At 39.1% G+C, this 21,894-nt stretch overlaps 1 protein-coding gene across 1 annotated transcript; it reads right to left on the bottom strand.

The window, feature by feature from the left end:
• Positions 1–17,379: 17,379 nt before the first annotated feature.
• Positions 17,380–21,590, bottom strand: LOC145037574 (uncharacterized). The gene is made up of 6 exons (XM_078986266.1): positions 21,319–21,590; positions 20,127–20,199; positions 19,904–19,997; positions 19,215–19,331; positions 19,053–19,110; positions 17,380–18,173 (listed from the first exon to the last, which is right to left on the bottom strand). The coding sequence occupies exons 1-6, from the start codon at positions 21,349–21,351 to the stop codon at positions 17,709–17,711; spliced, it is 840 nt and encodes a 279-aa protein (XP_078842392.1). The 5' UTR covers positions 21,352–21,590; the 3' UTR covers positions 17,380–17,708.
• Between the last annotated feature and the right edge of the window lie 304 nt (positions 21,591–21,894).

The raw sequence follows: 21,894 nt of genomic DNA, 5'->3' as shown, positions 1-21,894 counted from the left end.
GATAATTTAAAGTCATTGTCCTACCCGTTCGACTAACGACCCTCCACCAGTCAAGCAAGCGGTGGGTGAGAGTATACACCCATTAAGTCGCTATTTTATAGGCAACAACCTTATACCCACCTTATAGACCGGCTTCGTGAATGAGGCCTACTAACGGTAAAACGACTTGTTCTTATACATACATATATATATATATATATATATATATATATATATATATATATAATAATTAACCATTAATGTTATAAATAGTATAAGTGTTGAATTTTAACTTTTAAAATTCTTAGTGTTGGAATTAAAGTTTATTAAAGTGTGTGAAACTTTTCCAAATTCCAAAACTTGAGGGAAAGTTTTGTAACTCTTCAAAACTTTTCATTTCATAACTTATGAATTAAAGGTTCATAAAATGAAGACTCTACATTTTATGTAACTTATGTGTTTTTAACGTGTGTTAAAGAAAAGTGACCTTTGGATATCCATAACTTGAGGACAAATTATGGACTCCATTTAAACACATAAATGATCAAGAATTAATCCTAAACAATTCAGCAAATAATTCCTATCATCTTCTAAATTCATAAGAACATGAACATGATTATCAAAGTTCCAAGAATTATATGAACACATACAAAGAATGAAATTTTGATATATGCTATTGTAAATCGATTAGAACAACCATTACACCAACTAAAATAAGTTTTAAAATATCAACACAGTTTAGGGTAAAGTTTCTAGTCCATTTCCAGCAGCAAAAATCGAAAATCTGCATTCTGAACCTTCTACTCGCCGAGTGCACGAACCTACTCGGCGAGTAGGATGAATTTTGCCTTGGACTCGGCGAGTCCCCCCATGGTGTAACATCTCAAATTTTCAAACAAACTTTTCATTTAAAACAAAACATCATTATTCTACAAAGGGTTTATTCCAAGTTTATTTCAAAAATATAACTAATAAATCTCCAGGATCTCCAACAGTGGCAGTGTGTACGTGTCACGCCGGCGCCTTTCCACGGTCATCACTAGTACCTGAAAAACATAAACACAACTAGTAAGCATAAATGCTTAGTGAGTTCCCCAGTATACGACTTACCCACATACGCCTTCCGGCCCGGACCTTTCGGTCCACATAACATTGCCTTCCGGCCCGTAACATAATCGCCTTCCGGCCCATAATATATATCGCCTTCCGGCCCGTATTAAATTGCCTTCCGGCCCATAGTATTTTGCCTTCCGGCCCATGTTAGTATAAAACATAACACATGTAACATAATACACATAACACATAAGTCATACATCATACCGTCCTTTCTATCACATAAAGTCTCGCCTTCCGGCCCGTATAAGCATACATCACATATAAGCATACATCACATATAAAGCATCTACCTCTCTAGACATAGCATGAATATAACACATACGACCTTCCGGTCTCACAGTCAAACCCTTCCGGGTGAAGTATAGTGAGAAGACTCACCTCGTAGTATGCAAGCTATAAACCCTTCGAGCTACTCGCACACGATCCGCTAATCCGCAGGTTCCCTATAATACCACATCCTTTGTTAATGATCTTATCAAACAAGACAACTGACCCTACTAAGTTATATACAGGTCAACGGTCAATCTTGACCGAACTCGTCGAGTGCAAAGGGTAACTCGACGAGTATAGACACCCTGACACCACTCGCCGAGTCTGAAGAACGACTCGACGAGTTCCAGTAGATCTTCAAGCTACTTGCCGAGTCTGAAGAACAACTCGGCGAGTCCTAGTGAACCTTCAAGCTACTCGCCGAGTCTGAAGAACAACTCGGCGAGTTCTAGTGAATCTTCAAGCTACTCGCCGAGTCTGAAGAACAACTCGGCGAGTTCTAGTGAATCTTCAAGCTACTCGCCGAGTCTGATCATTGGACTCGGCGAGTCCTCGCCATGCAGTCAATCCGCTGCCTCCTGTATTTCGCATGATTTCGAAGTATATAGATATGGGGCTTCCTGGACTTTCACATATACTATTACAGGGGTTTTTAACACTTATAACAACAATATAATCTAACAAATCCTTAAATGGGTTTCCTAAACCCTAAACTCACATACAACGTAAAAGTTACAGATTTCGATCCGAAGATTACCTAGAAACGTGTTCCCTGTGTCTCCAAACCTCCAGTACTCGATTCCTTTGATCACCACCTTGCTCCTCCTTGTCTAACAATCTCTTCAAGCCTCCTCAAGTCCTCTCTCTTGCTTCAGATGCTCACACACACCCAGGGTATCTTCAACCGGCCAAAAGACGCGACATGACGGCCATAAGATCGTTATATACGATCAGAAATGAAACGGCTAGGGTTCAGCTGAAACAGCATCGACTCGCCGAGTCCCTACTTGGACTCGTCGAGTCCAGTCGCGTATCTGCGACTGCGACCAAGACCATGGCCCTACTCGGCGAGTCATGCACCTACTCGCCGAGTTCCCTCTTAAATGTGCCCAAAAATAATTTAAAGAAATACCTGAAATTCCGGGCTGTTACAACTCTCCCCCACTAGAACTAGACTTCGCCCTCGAAGTCTCTCATTCGGCGAATAACTCCGGATGTTGCTCCCGCATTTCTCTTTCCGGCTCCCAATTCATCTCCGATCCTTTCCGATGTTCCCACTGAACCAACACCAGAGGTATCTCCTTGTTCCGTAGAACCTTGATCTTCCGATCCCTGATAGCTACTGGTCTCTCGGCGTAATTCAGACTCGCATCCACCTGAATATCTTCTAACGGAACCACCGCTGCCTCATCGGCTATACACTTCCTCAACTGCGACACGTGGAAGGTATTGTGAATCTGACTCAGCTCTACCGGCAACTCCAACCGATAAGCTACCCGACCTACCCTTGCAATTACCCGAAATGGACCTATGAACCGGGGCCCCAATTTGCCCCTCTTCCTGAACCGAATTACCCCTTTCCAAGGAGAAACCTTTAGGAGAACGAAGTCGCCGACCTGGAATTCGAGCTCGGATCGGCGTCTGTCCGCATAACTCTTCTGTCTGCTCTGGGCGGTCAATAACCTCTGCCTCACACGCTGAATCTGCTCGGTCGTCTGAAGTACAATTTCTGTACTGCCCATCACTCTCTGTCCCACTTCTCCCCAGCAAATGGGAGTCCGACACCTCCTACCATACAACAACTCAAAAGGTGGCATACCAATGCTCGAATGATGGCTGTTGTTGTAGGAAAACTCAGCCAACGGCAGATGCGCATCCCAGCTACCCCCGAAGTCTAACACACACGCTCTAAGCATGTCTTCCAATGTCTGAATCGTCCGCTCGCTCTGACCGTCGGTCTGGGGATGGTATGCGGTACTAAAATGCAGCTTAGTACCCAACTCCTCATGAAATTTCTTCCAGAACCTGGAAGTGAAACGTACATCGCGATCCGAAACAATCGAGGTCGGCACTCCATGCCGAGATACTATCTCTCTCACGTACAACTCTGCCAACTTCTCTGCTGATGAACTTTCACTAATGGCAAGGAAGTGTGCACTCTTTGTTAGCCTAACCACAATCACCCAAATCGCATCGACTCCCCTGGCAGTTTTCGGCAATTTGGTGATGAAATCCATCGTGATCTGATCCCACTTCCACTCAGGGATCTCCAAGGGTTGCAACTTACCGTGCGGTCTCTGGTGCTCGGCCTTAACTTTACGGCAGGTCAAACACCTCTCAACGAACCAGGCAACGTCTCTCTTCATGCAAGGCCACCAGTACTCCTTTTTCAAATCCAGATACATTTTCGTAGCACCGGGATGGATCGAGAATTTCGATCTATGTGCCTCCTCCATCAAAGTAACACGCGTACCGCCCACGAATGGCACCCAGATCCGACCCTGAAATGTCAGAAGTCCCCGCCCATCCGTAACGAACTCTGAAATCAACCCGACGACCCGCTCCTGTTTCTGCATCCCAGACTTCACAACCTCGGCCTGTGCCCCACGAATAGTATCTAATACCGGAGTCATCACCGTCAATCTCAAACATACGTCCCGCAATGGAGTACTCTCCGCCCTACGACTCAATGCATCAGCTACCACATTAGCCTTGCCTGGGTGGTATAGGATCTCACAGTCATAATCCTTAACCACATCTAACCATCTCCTCTGACGCATGTTTAGGTTGGGTTGATCCATCAAATACTTCAAACTCTTATGGTCCGTGTATATGGTACAACGAACCCCGTACAGGTAGTGACGCCAAATTTTGAGGGCGAACACTACCGCCCCCAACTCTAAGTCATGTGTGGGATATCTCGCTTCGTGAGGCTTCAACTGCCTCGATGCATAGGCTATCACATGGCCCCTCTGCATCAACACTGCACCCAGTCCTGAAATCGATGCATCGCAATATACGACAAAGTCCTCCATCCCTTCCGGAAGAGCCAGTACTGGTGCTTCGCACAGTCTCTAACGAAGTGTCTCGAAGGAAGTCTGCTGCTCGGGTTCCCATGAGAATGTAACACCCTTTCGGGTCAATTTGGTAAGTGGCACCGCGATCTTGGAGAAGTCCCTAATGAACCTTCGATAGTACCCCGCCAACCCAAGGAAACTCCTGATCTCCGAAGGTGACTTCGGTGCCTCCCAACTCATCACCGCTTCCACCTTGGCCGGATCGACCAATATCCCTGCCTGATTTACAACATGCCCCAGAAATTGAACTTCCCGTAACCAGAAGTCGCATTTGGAGAATTTTGCATATAGCTTCTCCGACCTCAGTACCTCAAGGACCTCCCTCAAATGTCCCTCATGCTGCTCCCTAGACCGCGAATACACCAGAATGTCGTCGATGAACACAATCACAGACTGATCCAGCATCGGCCTGCATACCCTGTTCATGAGATCCATGAACACTGCTGGGGCATTGGTGAGCCCAAAAGGCATCACCACGAACTCGTAATGCCCATACCGCATCCTAAACGTTGTCTTCTGGACGTCCTCATCCCGCACTCTTACCTGATGGTACCCTGATCTCAAGTCAATCTTGGAAAACCAAGATGCCCCTTGCAACTGATCAAATAGATCATCGATCCTCGGTAACGGATAGCGGTTCTTAACTGTCACCTTGTTCAACTCCCGTTAATCGATACACATCCGGTGTGAACCATCCTTCTTCTTGACGAACAGAATCGGTGCTCCCCACGGCGAGCTACTCGGCCGAATAAATCCCTTCCCCAACAACTCTTGAAGTTGCGAGGACAATTCTTGCATCTCTGGAGGTGCAAGACGATAAGGCACCTTCGCAATAGGCGCAGCCCCTGGAACTAGATCGATACCAAACTCCACTTGCCTCGCAGGAGGTATTCCCGGCAAATCCTCGGGAAAAACATCTGGAAACTCGCGCACCACTGGAACCTCCTTCAATGTCTTCGGTCTCTCGGAACTCTCCCGCGTATCCATCACATACGCCACAAAACCGTTACATCCCCGCTGTAGGCATTGCCTCGCCCTAGCGGCCGAACAAAAAGCTGATCTCGAACGGGTACCCTCGCCGTATACCGTAAGAACTCCCCCACTAGGGTCTCGTATAGTCACCAGCTGACGCTCGCAGTCGATGACAGCGCTGAATCGGCTCAACCAGTCCATGCCTACGATGACACAGACATCACCCATCGCAATAGGAATGAGGTCAATCGGAAACGCGACCCCGAAGATCTCTAGCACACATCCCCTAAGAACCTCCGTAGCACAAATCACCCTCTCAGCCGCAATAGAAACGCTCAAAGGCCGACTTAACGGCTCACGGCTAATGCCGATGTGCTGGCTAAAAGCTAACGATACAAACGATCTACTCGCACCCGAATCATATAATACTAGAGCAGGCATAGAGTTCACAAGGACAGTACCTACACATACATTAACATAAGCATAACATTTCGACCTTTAATTAAATACGTGAATGATAACATACCTGCCACAACATCGGGCGCAGCGCGGACCTCCTCCGCAGTCAGCTGAAAGGCTCTCCCGCGAGCCCTCGGGGCCTCGACCTTCGCCGGTCGGGTCTCAGTAGTCCGGGTAGTAGGTGTAGCTCCCTGACGAAGTTGCGGGCACTCGGCCTTCCGATGGCCTGTCTGGTTGCAGTGAAAGCAAACCATAAACCCCTTAGGGCAATCCCTGGCAATATGTCCCTCCTTGCCACACTTGTAGCAACCACCAGCTCGACACGCCCCCTCGTGACTCTTGCCGCACTTCGCGCAAGTGCGACCCTTCGAACCTCCCATCCTCGAATCAGCGAACTTAGTCCGCTTGGCTGCCGGCTGAGACTGGGTCGGCCGTCGATCCACCTGCCGAGACTCAGCCTCCTCCCTCGCTTGAGTCTCCAACTCAATCTCGCGCTTCCTGGCGTTCGCCTGAAGCTCAGTGAAAGTACGATAGGTGGAGTTTGACACAAACTCCCGAATCTCCCTCTTCAAAACACCCAAATAGCGGCTCATCCGCGACTGCTCCGTAGATACCAGCTCGGGGCAGAACATTGCCCTCTCATGAAACTTCCGTGTGATCACTGCCACGGAATCAGTACCCTGCTTAAGGGTCAAGAACTCCTGAATCAATCGCTCCCTCTCTACCGGGGGAACGTACTCATCCCTGAACATCTCCGTAAACCTCTCCCATGTCACCGCCGAAATCTCTGCCTGAGTGAAGTTCGCTGTCACGAACTTCCACCAATCCTTCGCTCCCAGACGGAGCTGGTTCAAGGCGAACCGTACCCTCAAGTGCTCCGGGCATGAGCAAGTATAGAAACAACCCTCGATGTCGGCGATCCACCTCATAGCTGCAATCGGATCCTGCGTCCCATCAAATTCAGGGGGTTTCGTGTTGCTGAATTCCCTGAATAGTAATGAATCACCCCCTTGCGGCCTGGCAGCAGCCACCGCTGCGGTAGCGGCAGCAACTGCAGCTTCAGTAAGTGCGGCGTACCGCTCCTCAAACTCCTCCATCAACGTGGTCTTAATAGTCTCAAACATCTCCGGGATCTCAGCCCGGACCGCCGCAGCTACCTCTTCCTGAATAATCTGACGAATCTCCTCGTCACTCGCACCGCTCGAACTCGCCCCATTGCATGTGATAACCATGATGTCTCTGAAATACAACATAAAATCATCAGAGACTCCACCAAGTACAATTGTACTCGATACGCGCCCTACCCAGTCTCCGATTTCCAGGGATTCTTATTTGAGTCTTCCACTCATCCGGTGCCTTCGATAGTACGGGCCCAATACTACCGACCACACCGTATCAGTATTCGTCCCAAATCTTCCTCCCCAAATCCCGAATAATGAGTACTCTACCTCTAGTATGCACTATCTACTTGCACGCTACCAAATATCTCATATAAGCAATCTCCCTAGACTAAGGCATCACAAAACAGGCAATTCTAGTCCTATCATGTATACCTAGTCTTCTAGCATGCATAACAATTCATAATTCAGTGCATAACATAACATCGTAAGGTATTCTGGGGATCTTTACCGTTCGGACGCTGGCTGCTCGTACACACTGTTCCACCCTTGTTTTTACCGCCTTACCCTTTATAAAATGTTATGTCCTTATTATTTTTAAGAAAAAGTTTTTCCTCAAATCCCCGGTCTGAGTTCAGTTGCACCCAAAAGTACACCCGAATCCCTCAAACCAAGGCTCTGATACCAATTGTAACATCTCAAATTTTCAAACAAACTTTTCATTTAAAACAAAACATCATTATTCTACAAAGGGTTTATTCCAAGTTTATTTCAAAAATATAACTAATAAATCTCCAGGATCTCCAACAGTGGCAGTGTGTACGTGTCACGCCGGCGCCTTTCCACGGTCATCACTAGTACCTGAAAAACATAAACACAACTAGTAAGCATAAATGCTTAGTGAGTTCCCCAGTATACGACTTACCCACATACGCCTTCCGGCCCGGACCTTTCGGTCCACATAACATTGCCTTCCGGCCCGTAACATAATCGCCTTCCGGCCCATAATATATATCGCCTTCCGGCCCGTATTAAATTGCCTTCCGGCCCATAGTATTTTGCCTTCCGGCCCATGTTAGTATAAAACATAACACATGTAACATAATACACATAACACATAAGTCATACATCATACCGTCCTTTCTATCACATAAAGTCTCGCCTTCCGGCCCGTATAAGCATACATCACATATAAGCATACATCACATATAAAGCATCTACCTCTCTAGACATAGCATGAATATAACACATACGACCTTCCGGTCTCACAGTCAAACCCTTCCGGGTGAAGTATAGTGAGAAGACTCACCTCGTAGTATGCAAGCTATAAACCCTTCGAGCTACTCGCACACGATCCGCTAATCCGCAGGTTCCCTATAATACCACATCCTTTGTTAATGATCTTATCAAACAAGACAACTGACCCTACTAAGTTATATACAGGTCAACGGTCAATCTTGACCGAACTCGTCGAGTGCAAAGGGTAACTCGACGAGTATAGACACCCTGACACCACTCGCCGAGTCTGAAGAACGACTCGACGAGTTCCAGTAGATCTTCAAGCTACTTGCCGAGTCTGAAGAACAACTCGGCGAGTCCTAGTGAACCTTCAAGCTACTCGCCGAGTCTGAAGAACAACTCGGCGAGTTCTAGTGAATCTTCAAGCTACTCGCCGAGTCTGAAGAACAACTCGGCGAGTTCTAGTGAATCTTCAAGCTACTCGCCGAGTCTGATCATTGGACTCGGCGAGTCCTCGCCATGTAGTCAATCCGCTGCCTCCTGTATTTCGCATGATTTCGAAGTATATAGATATGGGGCTTCCTGGACTTTCACATATACTATTACAGGGGTTTTTAACACTTATAACAACAATATAATCTAACAAATCCTTAAATGGGTTTCCTAAACCCTAAACTCGCATACAACGTAAAAGTTACAGATTTCGATCCGAAGATTACCTGGAAACGTGTTCCTTGTGTCTCCAAACCTCCAGTACTCGATTCCTTTGATCACCACCTTGCTCCTCCTTGTCTAACAATCTCTTCAAGCCTCCTCAAGTCCTCTCTCTTGCTTCAGATGCTCACACACACCCAGGGTATCTTCAACCGGCCAAAAGACGCGACATGACGGCCATAAGATCGTTATATACGATCAGAAATGAAACGGCTAGGGTTCAGCTGAAACAGCGTCGACTCGCCGAGTCCCTACTTGGACTCGTCGAGTCCAGTCGCGTATCTGCGACTGCGACCAAGACCATGGCCCTACTCGGCGAGTCATGCACCTACTCGCCGAGTTCCCTCTTAAATGTGCCCAAAAATAATTTAAAGAAATACCTGAAATTCCGGGCTGTTACACATGGACTCGGCGAGTCCATCATGCAGACAGCAACGATTTCGACTTTTTTCACTATTTTGCATCAAGTATCAAACAAGCAAGCCTAGGCTTTGATACCACTGTTGGGTTTTGAGCAATCTAACACTTCCTAATTGTGCATGCAGCCCTAATAAACCTTGGATCTATGTTTGTCTAAATACATGCAAAATAATAATTTTCCAAGGTTTATAACCTATCTAACATGGCATGGGGAACATTTCAACATAAAGAGTTAGAAGAGATTACATACCTTTTTGATGAGTTTGGTTCTTGAGGAGTTTGAGGGCCAAGCACCAATAGTGTGAATGCCTCAAATGGAATCACAAAACACCACAAACTCTTGGAAAACTTTGAGAGAGAATACACACTTGTATTTTCGGCCACACACAAGCACACACACACTAGTTCACTAGTTACACTTTGGCTCCATTTCATGCTCCATAAGCATGCTTATATAGTGTGCATGGTTAGGGTGAAACCCTAATAACCCATGACCTTTCCTTTCCAAGGATCCATGGGTTAAAAGCTCCATGGATCATCCATGGACTTCCATATAATCCTAGCCCATTAACAAAAGAGCATTAGCCCACACTATATAAAACCAATAGCCCATAATCTAATTAGTCTTCCTTTTAATCTCTAAATTAATTCATAATTAATTTAAGACTAAAACTAATTAAATAACATAACCTCATATTAATATATTATAACTTATAATATATTAATAAACATATGTGTATAACTCTTATAAAATTATCCATAAATACTTTGGGTGAGATGCAACCCAAATGGACCATGTCGGGTCGGGTCAAGTATATACCAAATAAGTTATGGACTTAGACACCTTATCCAACAGTTAGGTGTCGAGATTTCAGGTAAATTAGCTATTGACTGGGTTCTTCAGTCGCTTCCTGAATCATATAGTGAGTTCGCAATAGAGTACTATATGATGCATCATGACGTAACCCTCATTGATTTGACCTATTTGCTTATAGCTGCTGAATCAGAAATGATTTGGCGAGCTGGTCGAGCAAATTTGTCTGGTAAATCAAACTCCCAAACTTCAATGGATATAAAAAATGGTGAAATTGGAGATCCAGAAAAGGTAGATTCTAAGATAGTTCCATGTGCCATTCCAAAGGAATCCATTTGCTTTTATTACCAAGAGAAGGGGCATTGGAGACGAAGCTGTCCTATTTACCTAAGAGATCTAAGAGATGGGAGAGTCAAAACGTATGGCTCTAATTTAGGTAAAGTCCATTAACTGACTCTTTTAAGTTCCTATTCTAGATTCTTAATACATGATGTGATAAGATTACATTTGATGTTTTGTAGAATTGTAGAAAATAGAGGAAGCTTAAGGGAAGAAGTGAGCGGATTCTAATCGTGAAGAAATGGATTTCGATCGCATTACTTGAAGATTAGATTCTTGAGCTACTACTTAGAGTTAGAATAAGAGTGCTAAGAAATATGTATTAGCATAGTTTTTCAATGAATTGCATTGTAAGGACAAATTTTTCCGCAATAAAATAAAATTTTGATTTTATATTATTTATTTATCCTTGCGATCGCGTGTATGAAAAATTGATGTTTTGAATGTTTCTATTATTAGCAATAATGGATTTGATTCTTAATTATGCGGAAATGTAGAGAATTTACCAAATAGGGAGAGTTTCTCATCACTGAAGTTTCAATTGGACGGAAACTTGGAATCATGCAACTTGGTTGCATGATGAATGAGAAATTTCATATTTGGAAATTAGACTAATTCGTTGACAAAGTGTCAAGTGAAGGACTATGAGATCGAGTACAGAAAGTTGTGTGTTGATCAATTCCACCACAAGAGTAACAAAGATATTCATCATGATTTACTAAAGGGTTAGTAAATATGATTATACTTATAAGATTAAATGTGATACTAAATTGCTTGAAAGAGTTTAAATCAATAGTAGAACGAATAAGAAGAATCAAGTAGCCAGAAAGATAAAAGTTTCTCTATTCTAAGAATAAGGGAGAGTACCTTTTATTATGTTTTATGATAGGTCTCAATGATTAAGAAACATATCTCAATTGATTCTCTAAGTGATTCTTAGTACAATTGTATGTCTCAGAAGAGGAATCAAGAAATGGTTAAATGGTTAAATCACAAAGTCAATCATACTTCGTTGCAAAAACAAGTCTTGGAGTTAAGATTGTGACATTGAGTGACAAGTCTTAAGAAGGTTTATAACATTCACCAAATGTGGAAAGTTGTGATGTCTTGGAGAAGACAAAGACCAATATGTCAAGGAGTCAGTGGGAGTCTTAATGGTCTTGAAAGGTTTCAAAAACAAATCAAGAATAAACCTTATCGATCATCACTAGAACACAACTTGAGGTTTATAACCTATCTTGTTGACGTTATTTTGTTTCTGTGCCATTCCAATTGAGTTAATTATGCATGTGAGTTCTATGAGTTCTCATTTGAATGCATAAAAGGCAAGGACCTTGATCAATGAAAAGTACATTAATAGGAAAGGGTGAGCTGCTTAACTGCTTGGAAGACATGGTGGGCACTCATGTTACCATAAGGCAAGAAATCAAGATTAAGAGTTTGGTCCATATGAGTTTGGATTTGTCGCAAACTTTGGTTTTGACAAATTCGCATGGATAAGAACACATACACCATTAAAATATAAGTGTCATAAGATTCCCTCCTTCATGAAAATGACTGTGATGAAATGCTTTCACTAAGAGAGATTTTAAGAAGATAGTGATTGTGAAAATTGCATTCATAAATTCGATTATGGTTACGGTATCCCTTTCCATGATTCGAATTGTGAGATTTGGCAATTAGTCTAAATTGTTTAGAGACACATATGAGCTATCTAAGGAAAAGGTGTATAAGCTTAGATAAAGGATTATCAAAGCATTAGGTATTAGAAATATGAACTTAAGAAATTTAATAGGTATTGTTTTTCTGGAAGTTAAGTTGTTTTCTGAATACATGTCAAAGCTAGTGGGAGCATAAGAGTTATGCTTATATGATAATAATCATCATGATAGTGGGAGCATAAAAGTTGTGCTTGCATGATTATTATGGCAAGTATTGCAAGTTAGCAATATTGATTATAGAAAACAAGAGCTATACTTTGCAAAGTCGCAAGGGTTGAAAAGTTGTTTTGCTATAATTAAGGGAGAGAATATTATGCTTCATTTCAAATCTAAAGGCTTAGGTTGTGGAATGTTAATAAATTTAGTCAAGGATACATAGTGCGTTCTCAAAATTTCGATTATGATTATGGCATCCCTCTTCATTGTTCGAATTGTGAGAACGTGACACATTAAATATTATGGCAGAAGATTGATAAAGTATCGTATCTTTATGTAAGGCATTATGCATCGTGTCTCATACGCTTCGGGTATAGGATCGATTGTAAGTGCTATAATATTTGACCATTCTAAAATTTTCCAAATGTCTAGCGCATTTAGAGGGAAAAGGACAAGAATCGGTTTCGACTAAGATAATTAAACAATTATCAAAGGACGATCCAAAGCTCGTTGAGGATTGGTCGCTTGTGAGTAGTTGGAAGTATGGTATTGGATGGACCATATTGACATTATTATGAATAGATAAGATTCTATTAAGAATGAGTTGTCATATGGCAAATATGGAAATGTTTCCATATTGGGAGTTGGATATTGAGAACCAATATCTAGATTAGAAAATTTTATGCAAGAAAGGATGTTCAAAGGAATGTACTTTGAGACATCATATCTATAGAATTGTTTCTTATACTTTTATGCAACAAAGGATGTTCAAAGTAATGTACTTTGAGACATCATATCTATAGAATTGTTTCTTATAGAGATTGGCCAAGTCTTGATGATTTTGAGCTATGACTTTACGGAAGAATCATTGCATAAAATGTTAGAATCTAGCATAAGTAACAAGAATTTGATATTCTTACACTTGTGATTGGGATTGGGAGTTGTGAAATGAGTATGATTGGAAATGTGTTCATTTGATCTATTTCACAAACTAAGGACCATAGGTAAACATTGTGTGCATGCTAAGAGCATAGGACAAGTGTAGTAATAATTCAAGAAAGAAGTTGATTACCCGAAACAACAAATAATGAGTAATTAATATGGTGATTAAATAAAATGTTTTATTTATACCCAGAGTTTGGGCCCGTATGGGATTTGTATTATTCTTGTGTTTCACTTTTCATGTTTTGACTTCTTGAATAATTAATTATTTTAGAATAATCGAATTATTCAAACGGACCACAGTTGTTCATATGTTGGAAGTAGGTATGAATGAAGACTGTCGTGAATTGGTGTGTGGATTGTCTAAGGTGTATTAGACATAAGCAAATGTTTGCTGCAACGTTCATGAGTGCTTATGAATATGATTTGAGCATTGGATTAAACTCACGGTCACTTGGATCACTTCATGGATTTTATCACGAGTGATTGGTGAGACGATAATATCTTATATTCTTGAAACTGAGATGTGTGAGTTGTATCTTGCGAGTCGGTTACACATTGATAATATGTAAACGCACCAGTAACTTGGTGTCATAAAACATATTGTTGTGTGTGATTCGGTGAGTGAGTGCAAGCAAGCATTGAATCAAAGTTTATCCGTTCCTTTTATCCAAAGTGAGATGAAAGCGATATTTGTGGGCCCCTCGATGATTTAGTGATGACACCTAAGTGCTTGGCCAAGCCGGGACTAATATGATGTGTTCAATTGTGGTCTGTTGTCAGTCGTCGTAAATCGGAAATCGGGAAACAACAAATAGACAAAGAGAATGATTTAAATCCATGTCTCAGTCTATACGATATCTAGAATGGAGGAATATATGATCCCTTATCTAAAGGACACGCTCCTGATAAGATCAGAGTTGACAACGGCTTTTGAAAGCTACGATTGCTAATCAGGATATGAGATTATATGTAGAATAGTTATTAGACTTATCCAAGTGGGAGACTGTTGGATTAGTGTCTAAGTCCATAACTATTTTGGTATGTACTTGACCCGATTATGCATGGTCCTTTTGGGTTGCCTTCACACTGGTGACTAGATAGGATGATTGTTGATGAGAGAGGTTGGTTTATTGTTAAGAACAATAAATTAGGGTATAAATATGATTTGTTAATATATTATATGAATAATATATTAATTTGGAATCATATTATTAATTAGTATTTAATCAGAAATTAATTTAGAATTAATTTTGGGATTAAAGGAACTAACTGAAAATGCAGGGGCTATTTTGTAATTATTCAACAGTTGAGGCTTTGGGCCATTGGATCATCTTTATTAAGGCTTGAGTGAAAATCATAGAAGGATCTAGGAGTTTTCGTCCAAGGGCTTAAGGAAAGGAGTCCATGGACTTGCTTAGGCCCTAAGCTAAGGGATTAGGGTTTACACCTTGAAACCCTAGTTAGCCTTAAGTATAAATAGCACCCTAAGGCACTAAGATTTCGTCCAACCCTTAGGAAACCCTGAAAGGGACGAAATCTAGGGCAAGATACCCTTCTCTCCTCTCTCCCATATTCATCATTTCACCTAGTGTGTTTGTGAGCCATTAGAGGAGTGACACTTGTGACTCTAAGCTTTCTAAAGCCATTACAATGAGGATTTGAGTTGTTATTACTATATAACAACAAAATGTATGTATTCTAATCTTCTTGGTGAATTTCGAAAAATAGTATGACTCATTAGGGTTTTATTATGTGTTCATAATATTGTGTAACTAATAGTGAAAACATAGATCCAATTCTAGGGTTGCATGCATACATAGGATTGTTTGTATAAAACCCATCAGTTTATACTATAATGTGAAAATGGGGGTGTTACAATCGTGACCATGGATCATCTATTTAGCCACCTAACACTTATAATACTCTTATATAAGTGTTCAAAGGCTATTAAAACACTAAGTTGAGTTTAAAAATATCTTAGGGTTATTTTGGTCATTTTGAGTAATTATTGTATACATAATTATGTGGAGATTATGAGGCTTTTGAGCATTGAAATTAGGTGAAATAACATCCTAAGTTATTGAAGTGAGTATATACCTAATGGGTTTTGATACATAAAATAGAGTGTTTTTCATAAAAACTGACAACGGAAGTATTTAAAAATAACTAGTTTATTTTAGACCATTTTAAAACAAAACCATCAAGGATCCTTTTACATAGGTTAGAATGATATAAACACAACCATAAGGTGTTTTAGAAATAAAACCTTTGGAGCCTTTGAACCCACTTGATATTAGGGTGTTCAACGAGCTTGAACTTTTTTACAAGTAATCCACCACCAAAAGTAAGGTACTTTGGAATGCTAGGTCCTTCTTGTATATTGAGTTTCTTAAGCATTTAAGTGCTTAACAAAAATAAGCATTAAAAGAGAAACACAAAGGAGCACCAAACCAAATGAGTAGCTTCAAAAGAAAGACAAGAGGAAGGGAGTATGGTGTGTACATTTTTAGAGAATTTCCAAGGCCAAAAGAACTAGTAACTTTCATGCATAAGACTCTCTGATATATCCCTATGTAAGTAAGGCCAAACCCTATATTATATGGTAAAGTAATATAAAGCAAAAGGAGCATGGGGACAAGAGAAGGAAGGTTGACAAGCAACCTCCCATGCATTGGAAACCTACGGCCATATGGGGAAAGAAGAAACAAAATTATCTTGCTAGTTTCTTTAACTAATAAACCCAACTAACTAGTAAGTATATGGTTAACCAAAGTGTCCAAAATATTTGTACATGACTTATTAATCATATTATATGATATTATAACTAGTTTCTTCTTTCTTTTATTATTATTTTCATAAAACAATAATTATTCTCTAATTAAATACAAGACTTGCATTTATTTATTAATAATCAAATACTTAATAAATATTCAATAAGTATCAACTTGATTAATGTGTGACTCTATAGGATCATATAGTATTAGTAACATCATTCAATAATGATTCTTGAGCATATAGACAAATAATACCTAGAGTACATGTCCCCTACTAGATATTTTTAAAGGACTACCTATATTTATATGAATTGAATGCTATGTGGCCTTATGACATGTGTACATGCATGAAAATACATTTTGGGACATAAATTGGTTTTGGAAAATGTTGTATGGTTTGGAAAAGTGAATTTAGAGCATCCTTACTTGTGCATTGCATGTAGGGTGGGTTATGAGAGTCCTTATGACTTATTATACGTAGAGGGTGATATTACTTCATGAAGGATCCAATATCTTGGTTTATAGAGGGTGAAATTACTTCATGAACGATCCAATATCTTTGTTTATAGAAGAAACATTACTCATTATGGAAGTGTAGTGCTTCAGGATGTGATTTGCTACCCCATTCCATGAAAGACAAGGCCATGTGTCTATCCTAAACCATACTTTAGAGGATAGCGGGTAGCCATCGACAACGGTCGTAAGCGGATAACTTATCCGGTATTTGCCCGACCATTAGACCTTTAGTGGAAATGGACTATTTGGAGAGTAGTAAACGGGGTTAGTTTAGTTGCATATGCATTTGCATTGATTTATATTATATACTTATACTCTACATTTTATCACTACTACACTCAAATGTTTGGAAATGATTATTATGCAATGAAATGTTCTAAAAATATCTACAAATGATTTTGGAATCTAACTTAGAAATTTGGTATCACTATGTCTTAACCCGAAATAGCAAGTCCCTAATTTCATTCCTTAGTTAGATTTCGATACATGTATGGTTCATTGGTACTTTAAAAACATTTTAAAAGATTTTTTTTAATTACTAAATTCTACCAGCCCATACAAAGGGTGCTTTAGTTGGCATTAGAGCTTAAGTTTAACTGAATTGGCATTAGAGCTTAAGTTTAAATGAATTAAGTGTTATGATTAGTGCTTAGTGCTTAGACTTAAATTAACTATAAAAAAAATAACATAATTATTGTTCACGTAATGCAATTTGTTAATAGAAATAATAACATGGTGAACAAAACAGAATGAATCACTAAAACATTCCATTCATTTCCCGATTCCATCCTACCAAACACTACACAAGAAATTCTTTCATCTACTATATACATTCACAATGCAAGAAGATCTTGCACCATATACTAGACCACAAAATAAAAATAAGAAACAAACACAAACAAACCCTACTTGTTTCCATCTTCTTCCCTAACTTCTTGTTTCCTAGTTTCCATGTCTATCTGTCTGCCTGTCTATCTGTCTGTCTACGCTACCTAAAGTTAGCATATACAATTCCACTAAACACGAAAACAAGAAACCCTTTAAACCAACTGTACGAGGATTCCGTCAAAAAAAAACATTCATCCTTCCTCATCGTAATCTTCTTCATCTTCACCTACTCCACTATTCAAGTTAGCAAGCTGGACCGGATCAATCGCCATTTTCTCCACTTCCGCCAACGACCACCCCAGATATTCCGGTTCCGGTGGTGGCCCAGCCGGAATTGGGTCTGCCGGAATAACGGGTGCCGGGGATACTGCCGGAGTGTCACCATTCTCGTCTAAGTCTAAGTTGAGGTCAAAGTTCCTAACTTTGACTGTGTATTCGGTTTTTACAATTCCTGTGATGTGATTTCGTTTGGAATCGGTGTCTTCAATGGAATCAGGGATTGGTTTTTGTTTATTGGCGGAATCGGAATCGTGTTCGTGACTAGATGCTGCTGCTGCTAAATGTGATTCTCTTTCTGCCCGACTGATTCTGCCCCGGCCTCTGCCCCTGCCCCTGCCCCTTCCTCGACTAATGCCATTTGCATGGAGAGGATCTATCTGGATTATATGAAAAAGATTCATCGGTTCAAGAATATTATAAAAAAAAAATGTTATAATGAAAAGAAATTATATACTAAGGATGATTAGACTAACTTTCAAGACATGGTTAATCTAAAGAGCTTATTTTTATAGAAATAATTTGGAGAAATCGATATATACGTCATTGTGCTTTCATACTTTTTCAATTGGCAATATACAAAAAAGCACTTGTAATTTCTTAATTTTATTGATTTTGCCAGTTGACTATTTTCTGTAGTGATTGAATTATTTTAGTCTTTTGACCATTTGAAAAAAAAAAAAAAAAAAAACATTTTTCCAGGTTATTTGGTTTTGATAAAATGGGAAAAATAGTAAAAAGCACAACCTACTATTATCATTTTATCAATTTACCCACCGGATTATTATTTTCTATCGATTTTGTCATTAAACTAGAATTATAAAATTTATAAAAAAAAAAAACAATAGTTAAATAGCTATATCAAAAAAATGGGGAAGTATGTTTGCGTGTTTTAATTTTTTGCCCTAATATCAAAACCAGATAACCTGTAAAAATGTGTTTTTACAAACAGTCAAAAAAGAACAGTTTAATCACTGCAGAAAATAGTCAAGTGGACATAACTATAAAATGATGAAAGTATGTTTGTCTTTTTCATTTTTAAATTGCATCTCTTGAATCTATATACTTTCAGAATCAGTTCAATTACATAATTCTCAACTACTAACTAAATTTTATGGTATAATGATTTTCATTTAACTTCCCAATTTCAGCAAGGACAATTTTGTGTTTTTGTATAAAATCTTTCAAAATCACACAAACTCGATTGCATTGCTTAAATTTATTTACCAATTTACCAAAATTGGATGAAAGAATCTTACCGGTTTATCCCTTTTTGAGTCTTCATCACCATCATTATGGTCATCATCAGCAACTTTCCTGCATAAACCAAATTATCAAAGTCAAATCAACATAAGACAAACATAAACTTTCATTCTAGAAATTATAAATTTTGTTGTGTAAATTGTAAAATTTATACAAACCTTCGTTTAGTTGCAGATCTTTCATCTCCTGCAGCATCTGAACCACCAAGATCAGGAACCTTACCAACAATATCTCTCAAGAAGTCAAACACATTAAACCTCTGGACACATTGCTTTCTGCAAATCAAAAAAACATGAAAAATAAATCAGAAGAAAAATCAAAAGTGATCGCATAAAATAGCAATCTACTTTACTCTGACAATGTACTTCATTTTTTACCCATAATAGCAACGTACTTATTCTTTTTTATCCATAATAGCAATGTGCTTACATTTCTTCACCCTATTAATATACATAAAAACAATATAAAACCAGAAACTTGTAAAAATTTTATAAGTTTTCATGTTACATATAAGAAAATCTATCCTTTATATATGTCGCTAATAAGGTAAAGAACTGTTAAGTACAATGCTATCATATTTAAAGAAATGTAAGTATGTTATTATTATGTGTTAAATAAAAGTACATAACTACATATTACAAGTTTCAGGTTACAAATTACTATTGTTGTTATGGGTATAAAGATGTAAGTACATTGTTTTTATGGGTAAAAGATAAAGAACATTGCCTACATTAATGAAAAGAGTAAAGAACATTGCTATTTCCAGAAATTATTCGTAAAATTCATGGTATGACTACTTGATTAGGAGATTGGATTCCTATAATGGGATTGGTGATAGTGTACTTACAAGTGCATAGAATTCAAAGTCTTTGCTCCCCTTTGAAGAGTGACTTCATATGTTCGATCACAAAGATCTTGTAGAAATAATTCCAAAGCCTTAGCTGTGCATAAATCAAGTATAAGTGTAAAGAAATTGCGATAAAACAAATCATATTAAGTTTTTTTTTATTTATTGAAAACAAATCATATTAAGTTTGAAGTCGTGAAGCCATAAGGGAATTGTTACTTACATACTAGAAGAGGAACAGCCATAGCAATCTTCCCGACATCCTCATCTGCTTGCATTATCTTTTTAATTCGAGCCTAATTGATATAACAAGTAACAATAAAATAAGATACTTGAGGCATCTAACCAGTACTTATGAGAAATGAATATACACTAGACATGAAAATAATATAAAACAACAAATCTGTAACATATATATAAAGTTTGGAGAAGGTATGAAAATTATAGGATCAATAGGAGAACGTCTACCAAATGCAAAAGAAACAATCCTTTATACATAAGAAAACATATGAGATCAATAGGAAAACAGATATGAAGAAATCACTTATTATGCAACAGTAATCTCTTGCGAATTTATGCAACAAGGTAGATTTCTTATCAATTTATGCAGTCATCTTACCCCTACTTTAGGTAGAATAATGTATAAATTGGTAACAAACTGAATCATGGCTGCATAGATTGGTAAGAAATCTACTTTGTTGAATATAGTAATAAGAAATCCACTTTGTTTCACAAATTGTCAAAAAGATGTAACGTATATTTCAAACAGCTACCATAAATTTTGCCTTCTAAATATTTGAATTAGAAACACAAAAACTACTGTCTTCATGGGCTAAATACAGGGTTAAAAGTGTTTTATCTTCAATGGCGGAAAGCAAAAAAAAATGGTTTTCTATTATTCAACTTCATAACTTCAAATTGGTGTTCATAGACATAATTCGGACGCCCCTGTAGCAATGAATATCACCAACAACCACACCACGCACAACACAATAATCGCCTAATTACTTATAGTCAAATCCTATAAACACAGACGAGCAAAGATATGATGTTTTGGCAATAATAACAGTTCATCCTAAACGAAAATCATGTTTCAAGTTTGTACATATTTAAACAGCAATAATTTTGGTATAACAATGAAAATGGAAATAAACTATGAGCAAGAGACGTTATCCGCAAACGAAATGGTGCAAACACGAATTGCTCAAATTTTCGTATAAATTCACGATAATTATCAGATAACTTCTTATAAATTTATCATGCCCGAACACAGAAATGGAGGTTAGGAATTGGAGATGTTTAAGTGTAAATTCCAACGTAATTTTGTTCCAATTCAAAATCCAAACCACGAAATCGGAGTGCCAAACATATCCAACAAAAAAATAAACACGAGAAAGGGTAATAGAAATACTCACCGCAGGGAATCGCGTATCCAGCTTCTTCCTCATATCGATGAAAGCTACGAAAAACAAATCAAATCTCCTAAAAAACCCTAGCTAAAATTATCTACGAAAGATGAAACCCTAGAATCGTAAAATTGAACATATGGGTAATCGAAGAAAAAGGGGTATAAAAAGGTGGGAAATTTGAGAAGACCCGAATTTCTCTCGAACGTTTCTGGAACGTGAGCCCCAATCCAGTCGCAAGTCTCCTACGAAGTGTACAAAGTATTTTGGACCCGGTCTAAATCATTGCACACGTGTGTGCTTAAAATAGTAAACCAAAGACAACTTTTGCAAACTTAACACTTTTGCCCCTCTTATTTAATTGAATGATATGTTTAACCCCTGTATTAATTTGTTTATAACGGTTAACGATGTGCAGGTATACATTGGTGATGAATATCTTGGTGTAGTGAGTGGCCACTAAAAAAAATGGTAACTCGTATAACAGACAACTCATACGTTAAATCTGGCTCAAAGCCCATAATACAAAGGTAATTTTAGAAATGGTGTCGTCTGATGACATTTGGATGTGGCATGCATTTTTCG

The sequence above is a fragment of the Lactuca saligna genome, chromosome 3 (genome assembly GCF_052625555.1).
Source record: "Lactuca saligna cultivar CGN05327 chromosome 3, ASM5262555v1, whole genome shotgun sequence".
Classification (NCBI taxonomy): Eukaryota; Viridiplantae; Streptophyta; class Magnoliopsida; order Asterales; family Asteraceae; genus Lactuca; species Lactuca saligna.
This window is presented reverse-complemented; position numbering and strand designations above follow the sequence as displayed.